This window comes from Lissotriton vulgaris, chromosome 7 (assembly GCF_964263255.1).
Source record: "Lissotriton vulgaris chromosome 7, aLisVul1.2, whole genome shotgun sequence".
Lineage (NCBI taxonomy): Eukaryota > Metazoa > Chordata > Amphibia > Caudata > Salamandridae > Lissotriton > Lissotriton vulgaris.
The window spans coordinates 1,037,597,454-1,037,612,813 of NC_141695.1; the positions used below are offsets into that span (position 1 = coordinate 1,037,597,454).

The 15,360-nt window shown below is 48.0% G+C and overlaps 1 protein-coding gene across 1 annotated transcript in view; it reads right to left on the minus strand.

The window, feature by feature from the left end:
- The window catches only part of LOC147702885 (rho GTPase-activating protein 24-like), a 293,148-nt gene extending 280,522 nt beyond the window's left edge, over positions 1 to 12,626 (minus strand). The window contains exon 1 of the mRNA XM_086928841.1: positions 12,470 to 12,626. Coding sequence (XP_086784967.1) covers positions 12,470 to 12,521 — 52 coding nt within the window. The 5' untranslated portion in view covers positions 12,522 to 12,626. The remainder of the gene's footprint in view (positions 1 to 12,469) is intronic.
- Between the last annotated feature and the right edge of the window lie 2,734 nt (positions 12,627 to 15,360).

Sequence of the window (15,360 nt, forward strand, 5' to 3'; positions counted from 1 at the left end):
CTTGGCTGGGTACGTCCTGCACTTGAGGACCGTACTGCCACTTGCCACCACCACGCAACCGCCGCCTCCAGGGTCGGAGCGGACGACGAGGAGAGGACCCTGCCGCCACAGAACTCCGCTGCCCCGGATGACCCGTGAACTGCTCGGCTGAGAGCCGCAACGAACAGCGACCCCGGGAAGGCAACGCGACGTGGGACAGATCCTCTGGGAGCCGCCTGCTCCACAAGAACTTTGTTGAACGGGGCAGAAGGCCCTCAAAGAACTCTTATTGCTTGAAAGAACTGTGGCAACTTGAACTAAGTAACCTGGAACCGCTACTTGAAAGTCTGATAACTGTATTCATAAGCCTGCTTGAAGTCTATATAAAGATATATATATTTTAACAGAATACAGTCTGGTCTCATTGTGTGGTGGGTTGGTTGTGACGGTGTGATATTGCAAGTGTTTAACCCTATGTGCCCCAAAGATTAGCCTACGACTGCTTAAGCCACACTACCTAGAGGGTAAGCAGAGGTTGTCTGGAAGGTAACCCTCAGCCCTGACGAGGAAGAGAGAGTCCCTGCTTGTCGCTAGTGTTGCACGGCGCCAACTAGAGCCTCCCCCTTTCTACACAACACAAACTATGGTGGGTGGGGAAGGTAGCAAAGTCAACACAAAATACAGCAGGAGGTGAGCGGGAGCAAAGTTAACACTAACCACGGTGTCAGGGGATGGGAGGTAAGGCAACACTAACTACAGTGGCATGGGGGTTGGAATAAAGGCAACACGATCTACGGCGGGAGGGGGACGGTAACAATGGCTACACAATCTATGGCAGGAGAGGGGTGGGAGCAAAGTCAACACAAATACGATGGGCGGGGGTGGGAAGAAAGCAACACAAACTACAGGGTGGACAGTGAGAAGAAAGGCAACATGGACAGACGGTGCTCGGAGATAGATGCAGAGCTCGCGAGATGAACATGAAAGTTACAAAGCAATCCAAGGCAAAAGAAAAAGTGGTGGCAGACACTATGTATGGCCACGCAAACAAAACAAATGGCCCCTATAGAAAGGATCCATGTAGCAGTGGCAGTCCACAGGGAGGGGACAAAACAGCCACAAGGTGGGTGAAATGTACTCTATTCACAAGCGAAAACTATGGAATTTGTAAAGGCAGACTAAGCAACCAATCAAAAAGTGGTGGGCTTATAGTGGGTGTGTTCAAACACCACAGAGGGATTACTGCATGTCTCTAGGCTTGACCTAAAAAAATTGCACTTGTTCAAGACCATATTTTCATGCTGTGATCTTTCTACCATTTGCACTCCTTATTTCCAAAGTATCATACTTCCACCCCAGAGGGCATGCTAATGCTTCATTCCACAGTGCTGTTCTCTTTGTGGACTATAATTTTTACATCCACAAAGTAATTTTGTATATTTTTAAGTTGAAAATCTCGAACAAGCACTATTTCATGCAGAAGGAATTGCACTGTACTTTGGAATTCACATAGAGTTTAGATACATATTTACTGTGTTGCATCATTTATATAGCATTTACGGCTCTTATGTGGAGCGTTGAGGTGCTTGCCATCATCTGTCACATGAGTCTGATAGAATGGGTGAATACAAAGTCAATGATTAGCATGATATGTGCAAACCCGACAACGGCAATACCCATAAATGCAATATCAACGCATGGCTGGAATCTTTTTAAACCTTGAAGTTTGAAATAGATGCTGCCTTTCAGTGTGTATGGGATATGTTCTGATTACATTTATCATTTTCTACATTGAGGACTCGTTAGGGTGTTGCAATGGGGTTAAAAAGTCCCTGGGACCTTCTTAAGTGTATTGAGAAATATGCGCACCATCTTCTCCACAATTAGCCCACCTCTAAAGTGATGCTTGCTTCTTTCCTGGAACATACTAATTGTTTTGTAAGTCTTGAAGCTCACCTCTTTGAAACGTTACCGGAAGTTCAACTGGAAATTCTATTTGCTAATATGATCATTTTGAGGACAGTTCCTTTGGTATGCTGTAGGTGGATTGGGAGGACTGCAGACTTCAGAGCATTTTTGCACAGAGTGAGTCTGTTTTCTGTTTTCAAGAGGTGTGTCCATTTATCTTGTCTCATGAGGAACAGAGCTCTCTCTCTGTCTGGGTCTCCTTTAGCCACCCGCATCCACTATCTCACATCTGATTGTTTCTTTCATGGCTGGTCGGATGGATTTCACCTTTCCTTAACCTAATGGATCAAGCCGCTCTTTCACTGTCCTCTGTGGCTCGGTCTATGAATCCTTCATCCACTGTAGTGTGGTGGATGACCCCAGACTCCAGGGCTGGGGTCAGGAGCATTTTCTTTTCAAATACATTTAAATGACTGTCTGGACTGTCCTAAACACTTTTATCCGGGAGACTCTTCTGGTCATTGGTTTCTCATCTATTGTCCGAGTTTGTCACAAGCTGGAAAGTGCTAATAGATCATTATTGTTGCGTTATGCACGGGAGCCCGAGAGCAAAGCGAAGGAGGACCCGTCCGGTCCGAGCTCTCGAGTTGACTGCGCAACGAGCAGCCAATCCACTTGCAAAGACGGACAGTCGCCCTGTGAGAGTCCCCTAGGTCGGTACCTTGCCCGACAGCTCAGCTGTGAGCGCACAGCTGCACCGGCACTTGGCTGGGTACGTTCTGCACTTGAGGACCGTACTGCCACTTGCCGCCACCACGCAACCGCCGCCTCCAGGGTCGGAGCGGACGACGAGGAGAGGACCCTGCCGCCACAGAACTCCGCTGCCCCGGATGACCCGTGAACTGCTCGGCTGAGAGCCGCAACGAACAGCGACCCCGGGAAGGCAACGCGACGTGGGACAGATCCCCTGGGAGCCGCCTGCTCCACAAGAACTTTGTTGAACGGGGCAGAAGGCCCTCAAAGAACTCTTATTGCTTGAAAGAACTGTGGCAACTTGAACTAAGTAACCTGGAACCGCTACTTGAAAGTCTGATAACTGTATTCATAAGCCTGCTTGAAGTCTATATAAAGATATATATATTTTAACAGAATACAGTCTGGTCTCATTGTGTGGTGGGTTGGTTGTGACGGTGTGATATTGCAAGTGTTTAACCCTATGTGCCCCAAAGATTAGCCTACGACTGCTTAAGCCACACTACCTAGAGGGTAAGCAGAGGTTGTCTGGAAGGTAACCCTCAGCCCTGACGAGGAAGAGAGAGTCCCTGCTTGTCGCTAGTGTTGCACGGTCACCCCGTGAGAGGACCACTGAGTTTGGTAAAGGAAGGCTGGGAGCAATCTCCCAGGAAACCTCCCCAGAATGTATATAGCTACATGCTGGCCTTCAGAAACCAGACCAGACGCTTCAAACAACTTGCCGAGGCAAATCTGGAAGCGAGCCAGGAGGAAATGAAGCGGTGGTACGACCAGAATGCCACTCTGGTCGAGCTTCAGCCTGGACAAGAGGTGTATGTCCTGGCCCCAGTGGAGCCCTGTGCCCTTCAGGATAAGTGGACAGGCCCATTCGAGGTTGTGGAGCGCAAGAGCCCCATGACATACTTAGTGGACATGAAGACGCCCAGGAACCCTTTGCGGGTCCTACATGTCAACCGCCTCAAGCCCCACTTGCGAAGGTCCGAAGTGGGCATGTTGTTGGCAACTGATGACGGAAGGGAGGAGGAGTCGGAGCCTCTTCCTGACCTCTTGGTGGCCTGTGAGAAAGATGGGTCAGTGGATGGAGTTAACCTCTCACCCACCCTGACCGCCGAACAACAGGAAGACTGCCGCCAGTTGCTGGGGCAGTTTCCAGATCTGTTCTCCCTGGTTCCGAGTGTCACAGATTGGTGCGTCCATGATGTGGACACTGGAGACAGCTTACCTGTGAAGCATAAGGCTTACAGGGTGACTGACAGGGTCCGGGCCTGCATCAAGGAGGAGGTCTCCAAGATGCTTGCCCTTGGGGTGGTTGAGTCTTCCAGCAGTCCTTGGTCCAGCCCCGTGGTCTTGGTTCCGAAGGCTGCTGCGCCGGGAGCCACACCCGAACTCCGGTTCTGTGTGGACTACAGAGGACTCAATTCAGTCACGAAGACTGACGCGCACCCCATCCCCAGAGCGGATGAGCTCATCGATCGGCTAGGGGCTGCTCGGTTCCTCAGTACGTTTGATTTGACGTCTGGGTACTGGCAGATCGCCTTGACCGATGGGGCAAAGGAGAGGTCAGCATTCTCTACACCAGATGGGCATTTCCAGTTCCGGGTTATGCCATTTGGAATGAAGAATGCCCCTGCCACCTTTCAGAGATTGGTCAACCAGGTGTTGGCTGGGCTGGACGAGTTCAGTGCCGCCTACCTGGATGACATCGCGGTGTTCAGTGGCACCTGGCCAGAACACCTGCGACACCTCTGGGAAGTGTTGATGGCTCTGCGCAGAGCAGGCCTCACAATCAAGGCAAGCAAGTGCCAGATTGGGCAGGGTTCAGTGGTGTACTTGGGACACCAAGTTGGGAGTGGCAAGGTAGCACCCTTGCAACCCAAAATTGAGACCATCCTGGCTTGGGAACCCCCCAAGACCCAGACTGCAGTGAGAGCCTTCCTGGGGCTCACTGGGTATTACAGGAGGTTTGTCAAGGGCTATGGCACGATCGTGACCCCCTTGACAGAGCTGACTTCGAGGAAGCAGCCCAGGAATGTGATTTGGACTGACACCTGTCAGAAGGCTTTTGACACCCTGAAGACTGCCATGTGCACGGCGCCCGTGCTCCTGGCTCCTGATTTCTCCAAGGAATTCATAGTGCAAACAGACGCTTCAGAGCATGGTGTAGGGGCCGTTCTTTCACAGATGACTGAGGAGGGCTTTGACCAACCCGTAGCCTTCATAAGTAGGAGGTTACTTCCACGGGAAAGTAGGTGGAGTGCAATAGAGCGTGAAGCATTTGCTGTGGTCTGGGCGCTGAAGAAGTTAAGACCCTACTTGTTTGGGTCTCACTTCCGAGTTCAGACGGACCACAGGCCCCTCAGATGGTTGATGCAAATGAGGGGTGAGAACCCGAAACTGTTGAGATGGTCCATTTCTCTACAGAGTATGGACTTTACGGTGGAACACCGCCCTGGCACCGATCACGCCAACGCTGACGGTCTGTCCAGATTTTTCCGCCTTAGTGATGTGGAACTCCCTGGGGAAGGGTAGTTCCCCCCACATTTCAGCTGGAGGGGACACATGTTAGACCTGGCACCTTGGCGTGAGTCTCCCTTCCACTTTTTGCTGATGTGCCTCCGATGTTTTGCTGGTTTTCCGATACTCAGGGCACTGCGCCACGGCTGACCCGTGCCGCAGTGCAAGTGCTCCCTACTGTAAATTGTACATGCGATTGGTATCCATGATTGGTTCATTGGATTTACTGTTAGTCCCTAGTAAAGTGCACTAAGAGTGCCGGGGCTTGTAGATGCCAATACTGCTGGTGGGCCTGCAGCGCTGGTTGCGCCACCCACCGAAGCAGCCGTAAAGATGTGTCTGGGAACTGCGACCGCAGAACCCGCGTGCGGTCTCGTACTGTCACGCTAGCTGGGCAAGTGCACCCACTTGCCAGCCCCCGAACCTTCCCTTGACTACATATTAGTCACCCCTATGGTAGGCCTGCGGGCAGGGTGCGTTGTAGGTGTAAGGTAGGACAAGCCCTGATGTGTGTGGCATGTCCTAGTAGTGACTTACAACCAAAACGGTATTTCACTATTGAAGGCTACCTGCTCCATTAGGCCAGACTGAGCTGCTGGAGTTATTACACCCTATAATCCCAGCAGGCTCAAGGAGCATGGTAGCGCGTCGTGTTTAGTATGCCTGAACTCAGGATGATAAAATATTTCTTTTAGTAAAGTTTATTTTAGTATCCTGGGTTTGCAAATGCTACTTTTAGAAAGTTAGCATTTGCTTGCCTAACCATTTCAGCCCGACTCTGCTGGTATGTGTATCTGACTGTCTGGGACGTGTGAGTGACAGGGCTGGGAGGATGACAGGTGGTGAATGCGCAGATTACACCTTAGTGGGAGGTAGGAGTGGCTCTTGACTCTGGATCTTGCTGTGCTCTGCCACCACAATGCTGGCTCCACCCTCCTGGGGAGCGTCGGATGACTCAGCCGAAACCTGGCCCAGGAAGGGCGAAGCCCCATCAACAAGGTACTCTGGCTGCCCCTGTCCGCACAATGCTGGCTCCACCTCCTGTGGGGCGTCTGATGCGCCTGCCCCTCACACTGAAAGCAGAAGCCGGAGTACACCCGCCAGGGTACTCGAGGACTGAGAGTGGCTATGCAAAGGCCCCCCCCTGGCCTGCGAGAACAAAAGAAATGCCATATAAAAGAAGGAGCCCTGCTCCTTGAAAATTAGATCCTGTTTGGGCTACAGAAGGAACTCTGCCCGACGAGAAGGACCGGGAAGGACAAGGAAGAGTGCTGTCTCTTGCCTGTGTCTGGTGCCTTGCTGCCGAAGGAGAGGAAAAGGAAAGACTACGAAAAGACTTTTGCTTTACAAGACTTTGTGCCGAACTCTGCTAAAAGATCTCCAAGGGCTTGAAACTGAGCTTGCCCCCTGACCAGCGCCCCAGGACCAGTGGGCGCTACACCCTGAAGAAAGCAACTGCGTGTGCTGCTCCTCGTGGCAGTACCGACGGAGGAATCTCCTCCAAGGCAATGACATCCACCTGACCACCGTGACCGGGGCCCAGAGCAACAGCGAGAGCAAAGTGAGGACCAGCCGCCGCTGGCCCGAACACCGTGACCGCAACTGCACCGGGAGCCCGAGAGCAAAGCGAAGGAGGACCCGTCCGGTCCGAGCTCTCGAGTTGACTGCGCAACGAGCAGCCAATCCACTTGCAAAGACGGACAGTCGCCCTGTGAGAGTCCCCTAGGTCGGTACCTTGCCCGACAGCTCAGCTGTGAGCGCACAGCTGCACCGGCACTTGGCTGGGTACGTCCTGCACTTGAGGACCGTACTGCCACTTGCCGCCACCACGCAACCGCCGCCTCCAGGGTCGGAGCGGACGACGAGGAGAGGACCCTGCCGCCACAGAACTCCGCTGCCCCGGATGACCCGTGAACTGCTCGGCTGAGAGCCGCAACGAACAGCGACCCCGGGAAGGCAACGCGACGTGGGACAGATCCTCTGGGAGCCGCCTGCTCCACAAGAACTTTGTTGAACGGGGCAGAAGGCCCTCAAAGAACTCTTATTGCTTGAAAGAACTGTGGCAACTTGAACTAAGTAACCTGGAACCGCTACTTGAAAGTCTGATAACTGTATTCATAAGCCTGCTTGAAGTCTATATAAAGATATATATATTTTAACAGAATACAGTCTGGTCTCATTGTGTGGTGGGTTGGTTGTGACGGTGTGATATTGCAAGTGTTTAACCCTATGTGCCCCAAAGATTAGCCTACGACTGCTTAAGCCACACTACCTAGAGGGTAAGCAGAGGTTGTCTGGAAGGTAACCCTCAGCCCTGACGAGGAAGAGAGAGTCCCTGCTTGTCGCTAGTGTTGCACGGCGCCAACTAGAGCCTCCCCCTTTCTACACAACACAAACTATGGTGGGTGGGGAAGGTAGCAAAGTCAACACAAAATACAGCAGGAGGTGAGCGGGAGCAAAGTTAACACTAACCACGGTGTCAGGGGATGGGAGGAAAGGCAACACTAACTACAGTGGCATGGGGGTTGGAATAAAGGCAACACGATCTACGGCGGGAGGGGGACGGTAACAATGGCTACACAATCTATGGCAGGAGAGGGGTGGGAGCAAAGTCAACACAAATACGATGGGCGGGGGTGGGAAGAAAGCAACACAAACTACAGGGTGGACAGTGAGAAGAAAGGCAACATGGACAGACGGTGCTCGGAGATAGATGCAGAGCTCGCGAGATGAACATGAAAGTTACAAAGCAATCCAAGGCAAAAGAAAAAGTGGTGGCAGACACTATGTATGGCCACGCAAACAAAACAAATGGCCCCTATAGAAAGGATCCATGTAGCAGTGGCAGTCCACAGGGAGGGGACAAAACAGCCACAAGGTGGGTGAAATGTACTCTATTCACAAGCGAAAACTATGGAATTTGTAAAGGCAGACTAAGCAACCAATCAAAAAGTGGTGGGCTTATAGTGGGTGTGTTCAAACACCACAGAGGGATTACTGCATGTCTCTAGGCTTGACCTAAAAAAATTGCACTTGTTCAAGACCATATTTTCATGCTGTGATCTTTCTACCATTTGCACTCCTTATTTCCAAAGTATCATACTTCCACCCCAGAGGGCATGCTAATGCTTCATTCCACAGTGCTGTTCTCTTTGTGGACTATAATTTTTACATCCACAAAGTAATTTTGTATATTTTTAAGTTGAAAATCTCGAACAAGCACTATTTCATGCAGAAGGAATTGCACTGTACTTTGGAATTCACATAGAGTTTAGATACATATTTACTGTGTTGCATCATTTATATAGCATTTACGGCTCTTATGTGGAGCGTTGAGGTGCTTGCCATCATCTGTCACATGAGTCTGATAGAATGGGTGAATACAAAGTCAATGATTAGCATGATATGTGCAAACCCGACAACGGCAATACCCATAAATGCAATATCAACGCATGGCTGGAATCTTTTTAAACCTTGAAGTTTGAAATAGATGCTGCCTTTCAGTGTGTATGGGATATGTTCTGATTACATTTATCATTTTCTACATTGAGGACTCGTTAGGGTGTTGCAATGGGGTTAAAAAGTCCCTGGGACCTTCTTAAGTGTATTGAGAAATATGCGCACCATCTTCTCCACAATTAGCCCACCTCTAAAGTGATGCTTGCTTCTTTCCTGGAACATACTAATTGTTTTGTAAGTCTTGAAGCTCACCTCTTTGAAACGTTACCGGAAGTTCAACTGGAAATTCTATTTGCTAATATGATCATTTTGAGGACAGTTCCTTTGGTATGCTGTAGGTGGATTGGGAGGACTGCAGACTTCAGAGCATTTTTGCACAGAGTGAGTCTGTTTTCTGTTTTCAAGAGGTGTGTCCATTTATCTTGTCTCATGAGGAACAGAGCTCTCTCTCTGTCTGGGTCTCCTTTAGCCACCCGCATCCACTATCTCACATCTGATTGTTTCTTTCATGGCTGGTCGGATGGATTTCACCTTTCCTTAACCTAATGGATCAAGCCGCTCTTTCACTGTCCTCTGTGGCTCAGTCTATGAATCCTTCATCCACTGTAGTGTGGTGGATGACCCCAGACTCCAGGGCTGGGGTCAGGAGCATTTTCTTTTCAAATACATTTAAATGACTGTCTGGACTGTCCTAAACACTTTTATCCGGGAGACTCTTCTGGTCATTGATTTCTCATCTATTGTCCGAGTTTGTCACAAGCTGGAAAGTGCTAATAGATCATTATTGTTGCGTTATGATAAGTCTTAAGATATTTTTCTCATGTCTTTTTTCAAGTTATGTGCTCACAGAGTAAGGACGGCAACGAGGACGTGTGTCAGAGTTAGCAATGGCATGAACGATTCCCTCCAGTGTCATTGCACCCAGTCCTTATTAGGTCAAGCCTGGGCACCGCATGCGCTGCTCTGCGAGGCATGCTGTATTCAGATTTGGACTTGAAGCTCCACCCACTCTCAGCCCATATATTTCATTGGCTTGTGTCATTGTCCTTTGTAAACTGTGACTTTTCATTGGTCAATAGGCTTAGTAGTCCCTCTCATTTAGTAACCTCCCATGAAAACACCCCTGTTACATGTGTTGTTACTCTGTGGGCTTTAATTACAGCTTCAAAGCATTATTTTGTTAAATGGTTTTCAACTGCCTGATGCAGGACACACTCTCCTACAACTCTTTTTTTTTCATAGTACGCCCTCCGCGCTGATACAGTGGCGTAAATGCCTCTGGTTTATTTGCGGCGCCGAATGTGGCCACAAGGATTTTTTCCTTGCATGGGGCGCTTTGTTTACAAGCGTCCCATGCTGCGCTTTCACGTTATTGGCTGTAACACAACTTTCAATAGACTAGTCTTGTGCAAAGAAAGGTGCGCAGCCGCTATTAAAGTGAAACTGCAGCATGGGGCGATTTTGCAAAAAAAAAGGATTTGTTTGTCAACTTGACAAATATATATTTTTATTGTAAAAGCGCCCCATACCACTTTTTTACTTTAATTGTGGCTTCGCCCCTTTCTGAAGATGAGCCACATCTAAAGAAAGGGACATGGCCGCCATTAAAGTGAAATCATGACATGGGGCACTTTTACAAAAAAAGCATTTGCAATGCAATAGGACTCGCGTTTGCGAGAGTTTAAGCTATTGGCATTGTAAATGACAATTACTTTTATTTATCTGTTTTTAAAACAACACATGAATAAAAGGCATTGTCATTTACAATGCCAATAGCTCAATCTGTCGAAAATGCAAGACCTATTGCATTGCAAATGCTTGTCTCATGGGCAGCTGAGATTCGGTTCTCACAGGACTTTAAGTGGCCCGGTCTGTCTGGACCTCAGACCAGTAAGAGTTAACAACGGATATTGAAACTGGTCCCTATCAGGCCCTATAGTAATACCCAGTAGCTTACCAGCACAACACTGAGCAATTTCTGAATAATGAATGTGAAAACGTTAAAGTACTTCATATCAGAGATTCAATTCCTATTTATTTTCCACATGTTTCACTTTAATCTTAATTTTAATCTTGCATTCCCTAACAGTGTTTCCTAGTTCCAGGACGTTGTGTTTCTGTATTTTTTTCATGTAACATATTACTCTTGTATAGTGCATACTTCAAATTGATTTGTCTTCAGGAATTACTAACGGGCCACAATTGAGAGCTCTGGAGTTGAGACATGAGCAGTGGGAGTTCCTCACTATGCCAGACGAGTCACTGGTTCAAAAAGGTGTTCAGAATAGATGGTCTTCCAATCCTACGTCTCGCTGCAGAGCGCACTGCTCAATGATCACGTAGTCTGGTTGCAATTTTGAATCCGTACAAATGTGTGCCAAGGAGGAACACAGCTGTCGAAATATTGACAAGCAAAAGTAAATGCAGTGCTTACAGGTGAGTGGGTGTGTTGTGTGTTTGGGGTGGTGAATTAGGAGATCTGTGGAAGTAGATTTAGGAAAGAGAGAAAAAAGGATGCTGAAGAAGAAAGACATGAGGTGTAATTTATGGATGGAGAAAATGTTGAGGAGAAAAGGGCGTACAGATCTAACATTGAGTGAACATAATGGGTGTGATTGAGACACCCTGAAGAAACCTTCCACAGGCCTCAGTAATGTTTTTATTCACAGTCTCGTAATTAAAACTTTAATATTAATTATGTACAACAAAGTCATTCACAAAGCCAATAGTCCTGGCTGGTTTCAGGTGTACATCAGTTGTTGTGCTCTATATATAGATGCAGGGTTGTCCTTTGCTCAAAGAGAGTCCTGGGCAAAATCAAATATGGCACCCAATATATTGCTCCCTCCCCTCACTTTTAACTTCAGCCTTTTCAAAGCGGTGTCAGTGGCGTAACAAAACTTGAGGGGGGCCCCTGCAAAGTACATGGAGGGGTCCCCTACGCTGCGTACCCATTCAGAAGCTCTCAGGCCCACCTGTTCACAGTGCTGGAGGGAACCCCTGGAACTAGGGGCACCCCTGCACTGCTGGTGCTGCGGGGTCTATTGCCACTAAGCAGTGTACATAGCATTACCACAATCAAAAGATCCTACAGCCTACAAATGAGCAAATGTGCATGCCGACACTATGTTTGTAATGATTTAAGAAATGGGGAACAATATATTGACTGACTGCACTGAATAGACCACTGTGATGCGTCATATATGCAAAAACCCCAATAAAATCTGTTTGGGAAAAAATGGTGCGTGTCGGCACTGTTCATAAATCTACCCGGAAGCAAGTTGCAAGCATGTATACCTCAGTGTATCAGGCTGCTCCACCTTTTAATAGTGAAGCAATTATGCGTTCCTAGTAAAATAATTTCCAACTTTAAAATGCGTTTGTCATTTTTCAGCCAATCAGCTAATGCGCGTGACGTGAATCGCTCTACAATGGAAGGAGGGCACCTTGCATGGATAACATGGGTCAGGTCAGTCGAGGCTGGCAGGGCAGCGCTGTCCGCGATAAATGCGTATTCATATCAACATCATTAAAATGAGGCCTCCTTCAAATGTAAGTTATTTGTTCACTTTCCACAGTAAATCGCTGTAGCACTGGGTAGGGTGGAAAGAGATGCTGTTGATACACAAATAAATGATAAAACCTAAGGCAGACTAGCAAAGCCCGACATCACCACGGCCACCAGGCAAAGCAACACCATTCAACAACTAGGCCCCACAATGCACTGCGTGCACGTGAATTCTTACCTAATGCAGCCCACAACCTCTTCCCACCATGGAACCAGGTGTTTGTTCTTCACATATTCTTGAGTAAAGCCCGCGTTTACTGTTACTGTACACCACTGCAAGCAACTTACCTTTCTTGGATTGAGTGCTTCCGGTCCACGGTTTGATGCAGCTGAGCCCCATTATCGTGAGAGGCCTCAGAAGACAGTGAAGAGAAGTCACTGGGGTGAGGACAAACTGTTATTTCCATGTCCCTGGTTCTCTCCGTTCTTCTCTGATATACATCTGCAAGCTTATGAGCTTTCATGGAGATAAACCCATGGTTTATTGGGAAAAGTCAGCCGAGCCCCCGACGCAACAGAAACTCATATTAAAAATCCTGCCATATTTGCGCACCCGTCTCTCTTAAACCACCTCATTCGCTGCTGTCTCTGTTGCCTTCCAACAAGTCAACATTCTGGTTTGAGTGGGCGCTGACCGCTCAGAGGACGAGGGACTCTGTCTGCGTCCAAGGACAGGCTTCCCCTCTTCTGCAGCAGTCACTGCTGCATGCCAATATTTCATTAAAAGCAATTTACCTAATGTGACTTTTTCATTAGCAAATGCAAAAAGGAAGCCAAAATTCTGCAGCGAAAAAGGGTTCATGTCATTACTGTGAATTATGTTGACTTTCAGTTTTCAGGCTCAGCGGTAGCTGGACGTGCTGTGAAGAAATGGCTGAGGCGTTCACGCGGTATTGATTCTATTCAGTAGCGCTAAAATGGAAATAGAGCGCTTTCCAAATGAAATAACCCCTGCCTCCTGAGCTTACTTTTAATTGGTTGTGGTTTTAAAGGGGGCCGAATTTCTATATTTTAAGTTGATGCCTTTGCTGATGACATTTTGGGCACTATACAACTATCTAAAAAAACATATAGAGCACAACCTGCGGTGATGCTTGTAGACAAAGGTGAGACCCTCTCATAAATGAAACTTCATACAGCAATCATTTATAGAGAAACATGTTAATTTAATTCACATTTTAAAATGCAACTTCTCTGCAAGGAAAAATTAAAAAAACACCCTCATTATTTACAAGTAATCCTTATTATTCTGTGCCTGCCTCATGATGTTCTTCGAGTTGATGAAGTACATACATTTGACATTAGTCAATAGCAACTGCAGGGTGGCCTGAGATTTGGTTGACTGAAGCAGATACTAAAATATTTCCACAAGTGTTTTAGGTGACAATCTGATTACTTTCCGGTAATCTTCATTACTCCAAGTCATAGGAACTCTCAAACTTTCTCTTGGGGGCCGAAATTACAGTGTGATTTGTGGTACTGGTAGGGGTGGGGCCATGGGGGAGGAGGGGCATGGGGGGGCAGGGTCAAGGGGGTGGAGGGCTAAAGTAAAAAAAAATCAAACCCGTTTCCAAACAGACACTGCGACAATGCTGTATTTCAAAAGCAGATGTAACTACTAAGAGCACATTTTGATAATATATTTTTATTAGCAGACAATAGCAATCTTAAGAGGCATTGCATAGCTTCAAACACACTTTGACCTCAATTCCATCACAGTTTGTCTCTCTCTCTGTAAGTCAGTCAGTCTCTCTCAGTCAGTCAGTCTCTCTCTGTCAGTCAGTCTTAGTCAGTCAGTCTCTCAGTCAGTCAGTCAGTCAGTCTCTCAGTCAGTCAGTCAGTCAGTCTCTCTCTGTCAGTCAGTCTCTGTCAGTCAGCATCTCTCTCAGTCAGTCAGCCTCTCTCCTAGTCAGTCTCTCACTGTCAATCAGTCTCTCACTGTCAGTCAGTCTCTCAGTTAGTGTCAGCCTCTCTCTCAGTCAGTCAGTTAGTCTCTCTCTCTCGCTTTGTGTCAGTCTTTCTCTGTCAGCCAGTTTCTCTCTCTCTCTCTCTCTCTCTCTCTCTTTGTCTCTCTCTCTCTTTTTGCTAGTCAGTCTCTCTCTCAGCCAGTCAGTCTCTCTCTTTCTGCCAGTCAGTCTCTCTCCCTCTCTGTCAGTTAGAGTCTCTCTCTCTCTTTGTCAGCCAGTGTCGCCCTCTCTGTCAGTCAGTGTCTCTCTCTGTCAGTGTCCCTCCCTCTCTCTTTCTGTCAGTCAGTCTCTCTCCCTCTCGTTCAGTCAGTCTCTCTCTCTGCCAGTGTCTCTATCTCTGTCAGTGTCTCTATCTCTGTCAATGTCTCTATCTCTGTCAGTGTCTCTCTATCTCTTTCAGTGTCTCTCTCTCTCTCTTAGTCAGTCTCTTAGTCTGTAGTCTCTCAGTCTGTCAGTCTCTCTCTCGCTCTGTCAGTCTCTCTCTCTGTCAGTCTCTCTGTCAGTCTCTCTACCTCAGTAAGTCTCTCTATCTCAGTCAGTCAGTCTCTCTACCTCAGTCAGTCAGTCTCTCTCTGTCAGTCAGTCTCTCTTTGTCAGACAGTTTCTCTCTCAGTCAGTCAGTCTCTGTCAGTCAGTCTCTCTCTCTTTCTGTCAGCCAGTATCTCTCTATCCGCCTCTCTCTCTGTCTCAGTAAGTCTGTCAGTCTCTCTCTCTCTCTCTCTGTCAGTCAGTCAGTCTCTCTGTCAGTCAGTCTCTCTCTGTCAGTCAGTCTCTATCTCAGTTAGTCTCTCTCTCCACTCTCTCTCTCTCTCCATGCTCTTTCCACTCTCTCTCCACCCTCTCTCTCCACTCTCTCTCTCTCCACTTTCTCGCTCCACTCTCACTCTTTCCACTCCCCCCTCTCTCTCTCTTTCTCCACTCTCCACTCTCTCTACTCTCCACTTTCTTCTCGATCCACTCTCTCTCCACACTTTCTGTCAGTCAGTCTCTCTCTCGCTCTCAGTCTCTCTCTCTCTGTCAGTCTGCCAGTCTCTCTCTCTCTCTCTCTCTCTCTGTCAGTCAGTCAGGCAGTCTCTCTCTCAGTCAGTCTCTCTCTGTCAGTCAGTATCTATCTCAGTTGGTCTCTCTCTCTCCACTCTTTCTCTCCACGCTCTCTCTCCCTCTCTCCACTCTCTTTCCACTCTATCCACCCTATCTCTCCACTGTCTGCCT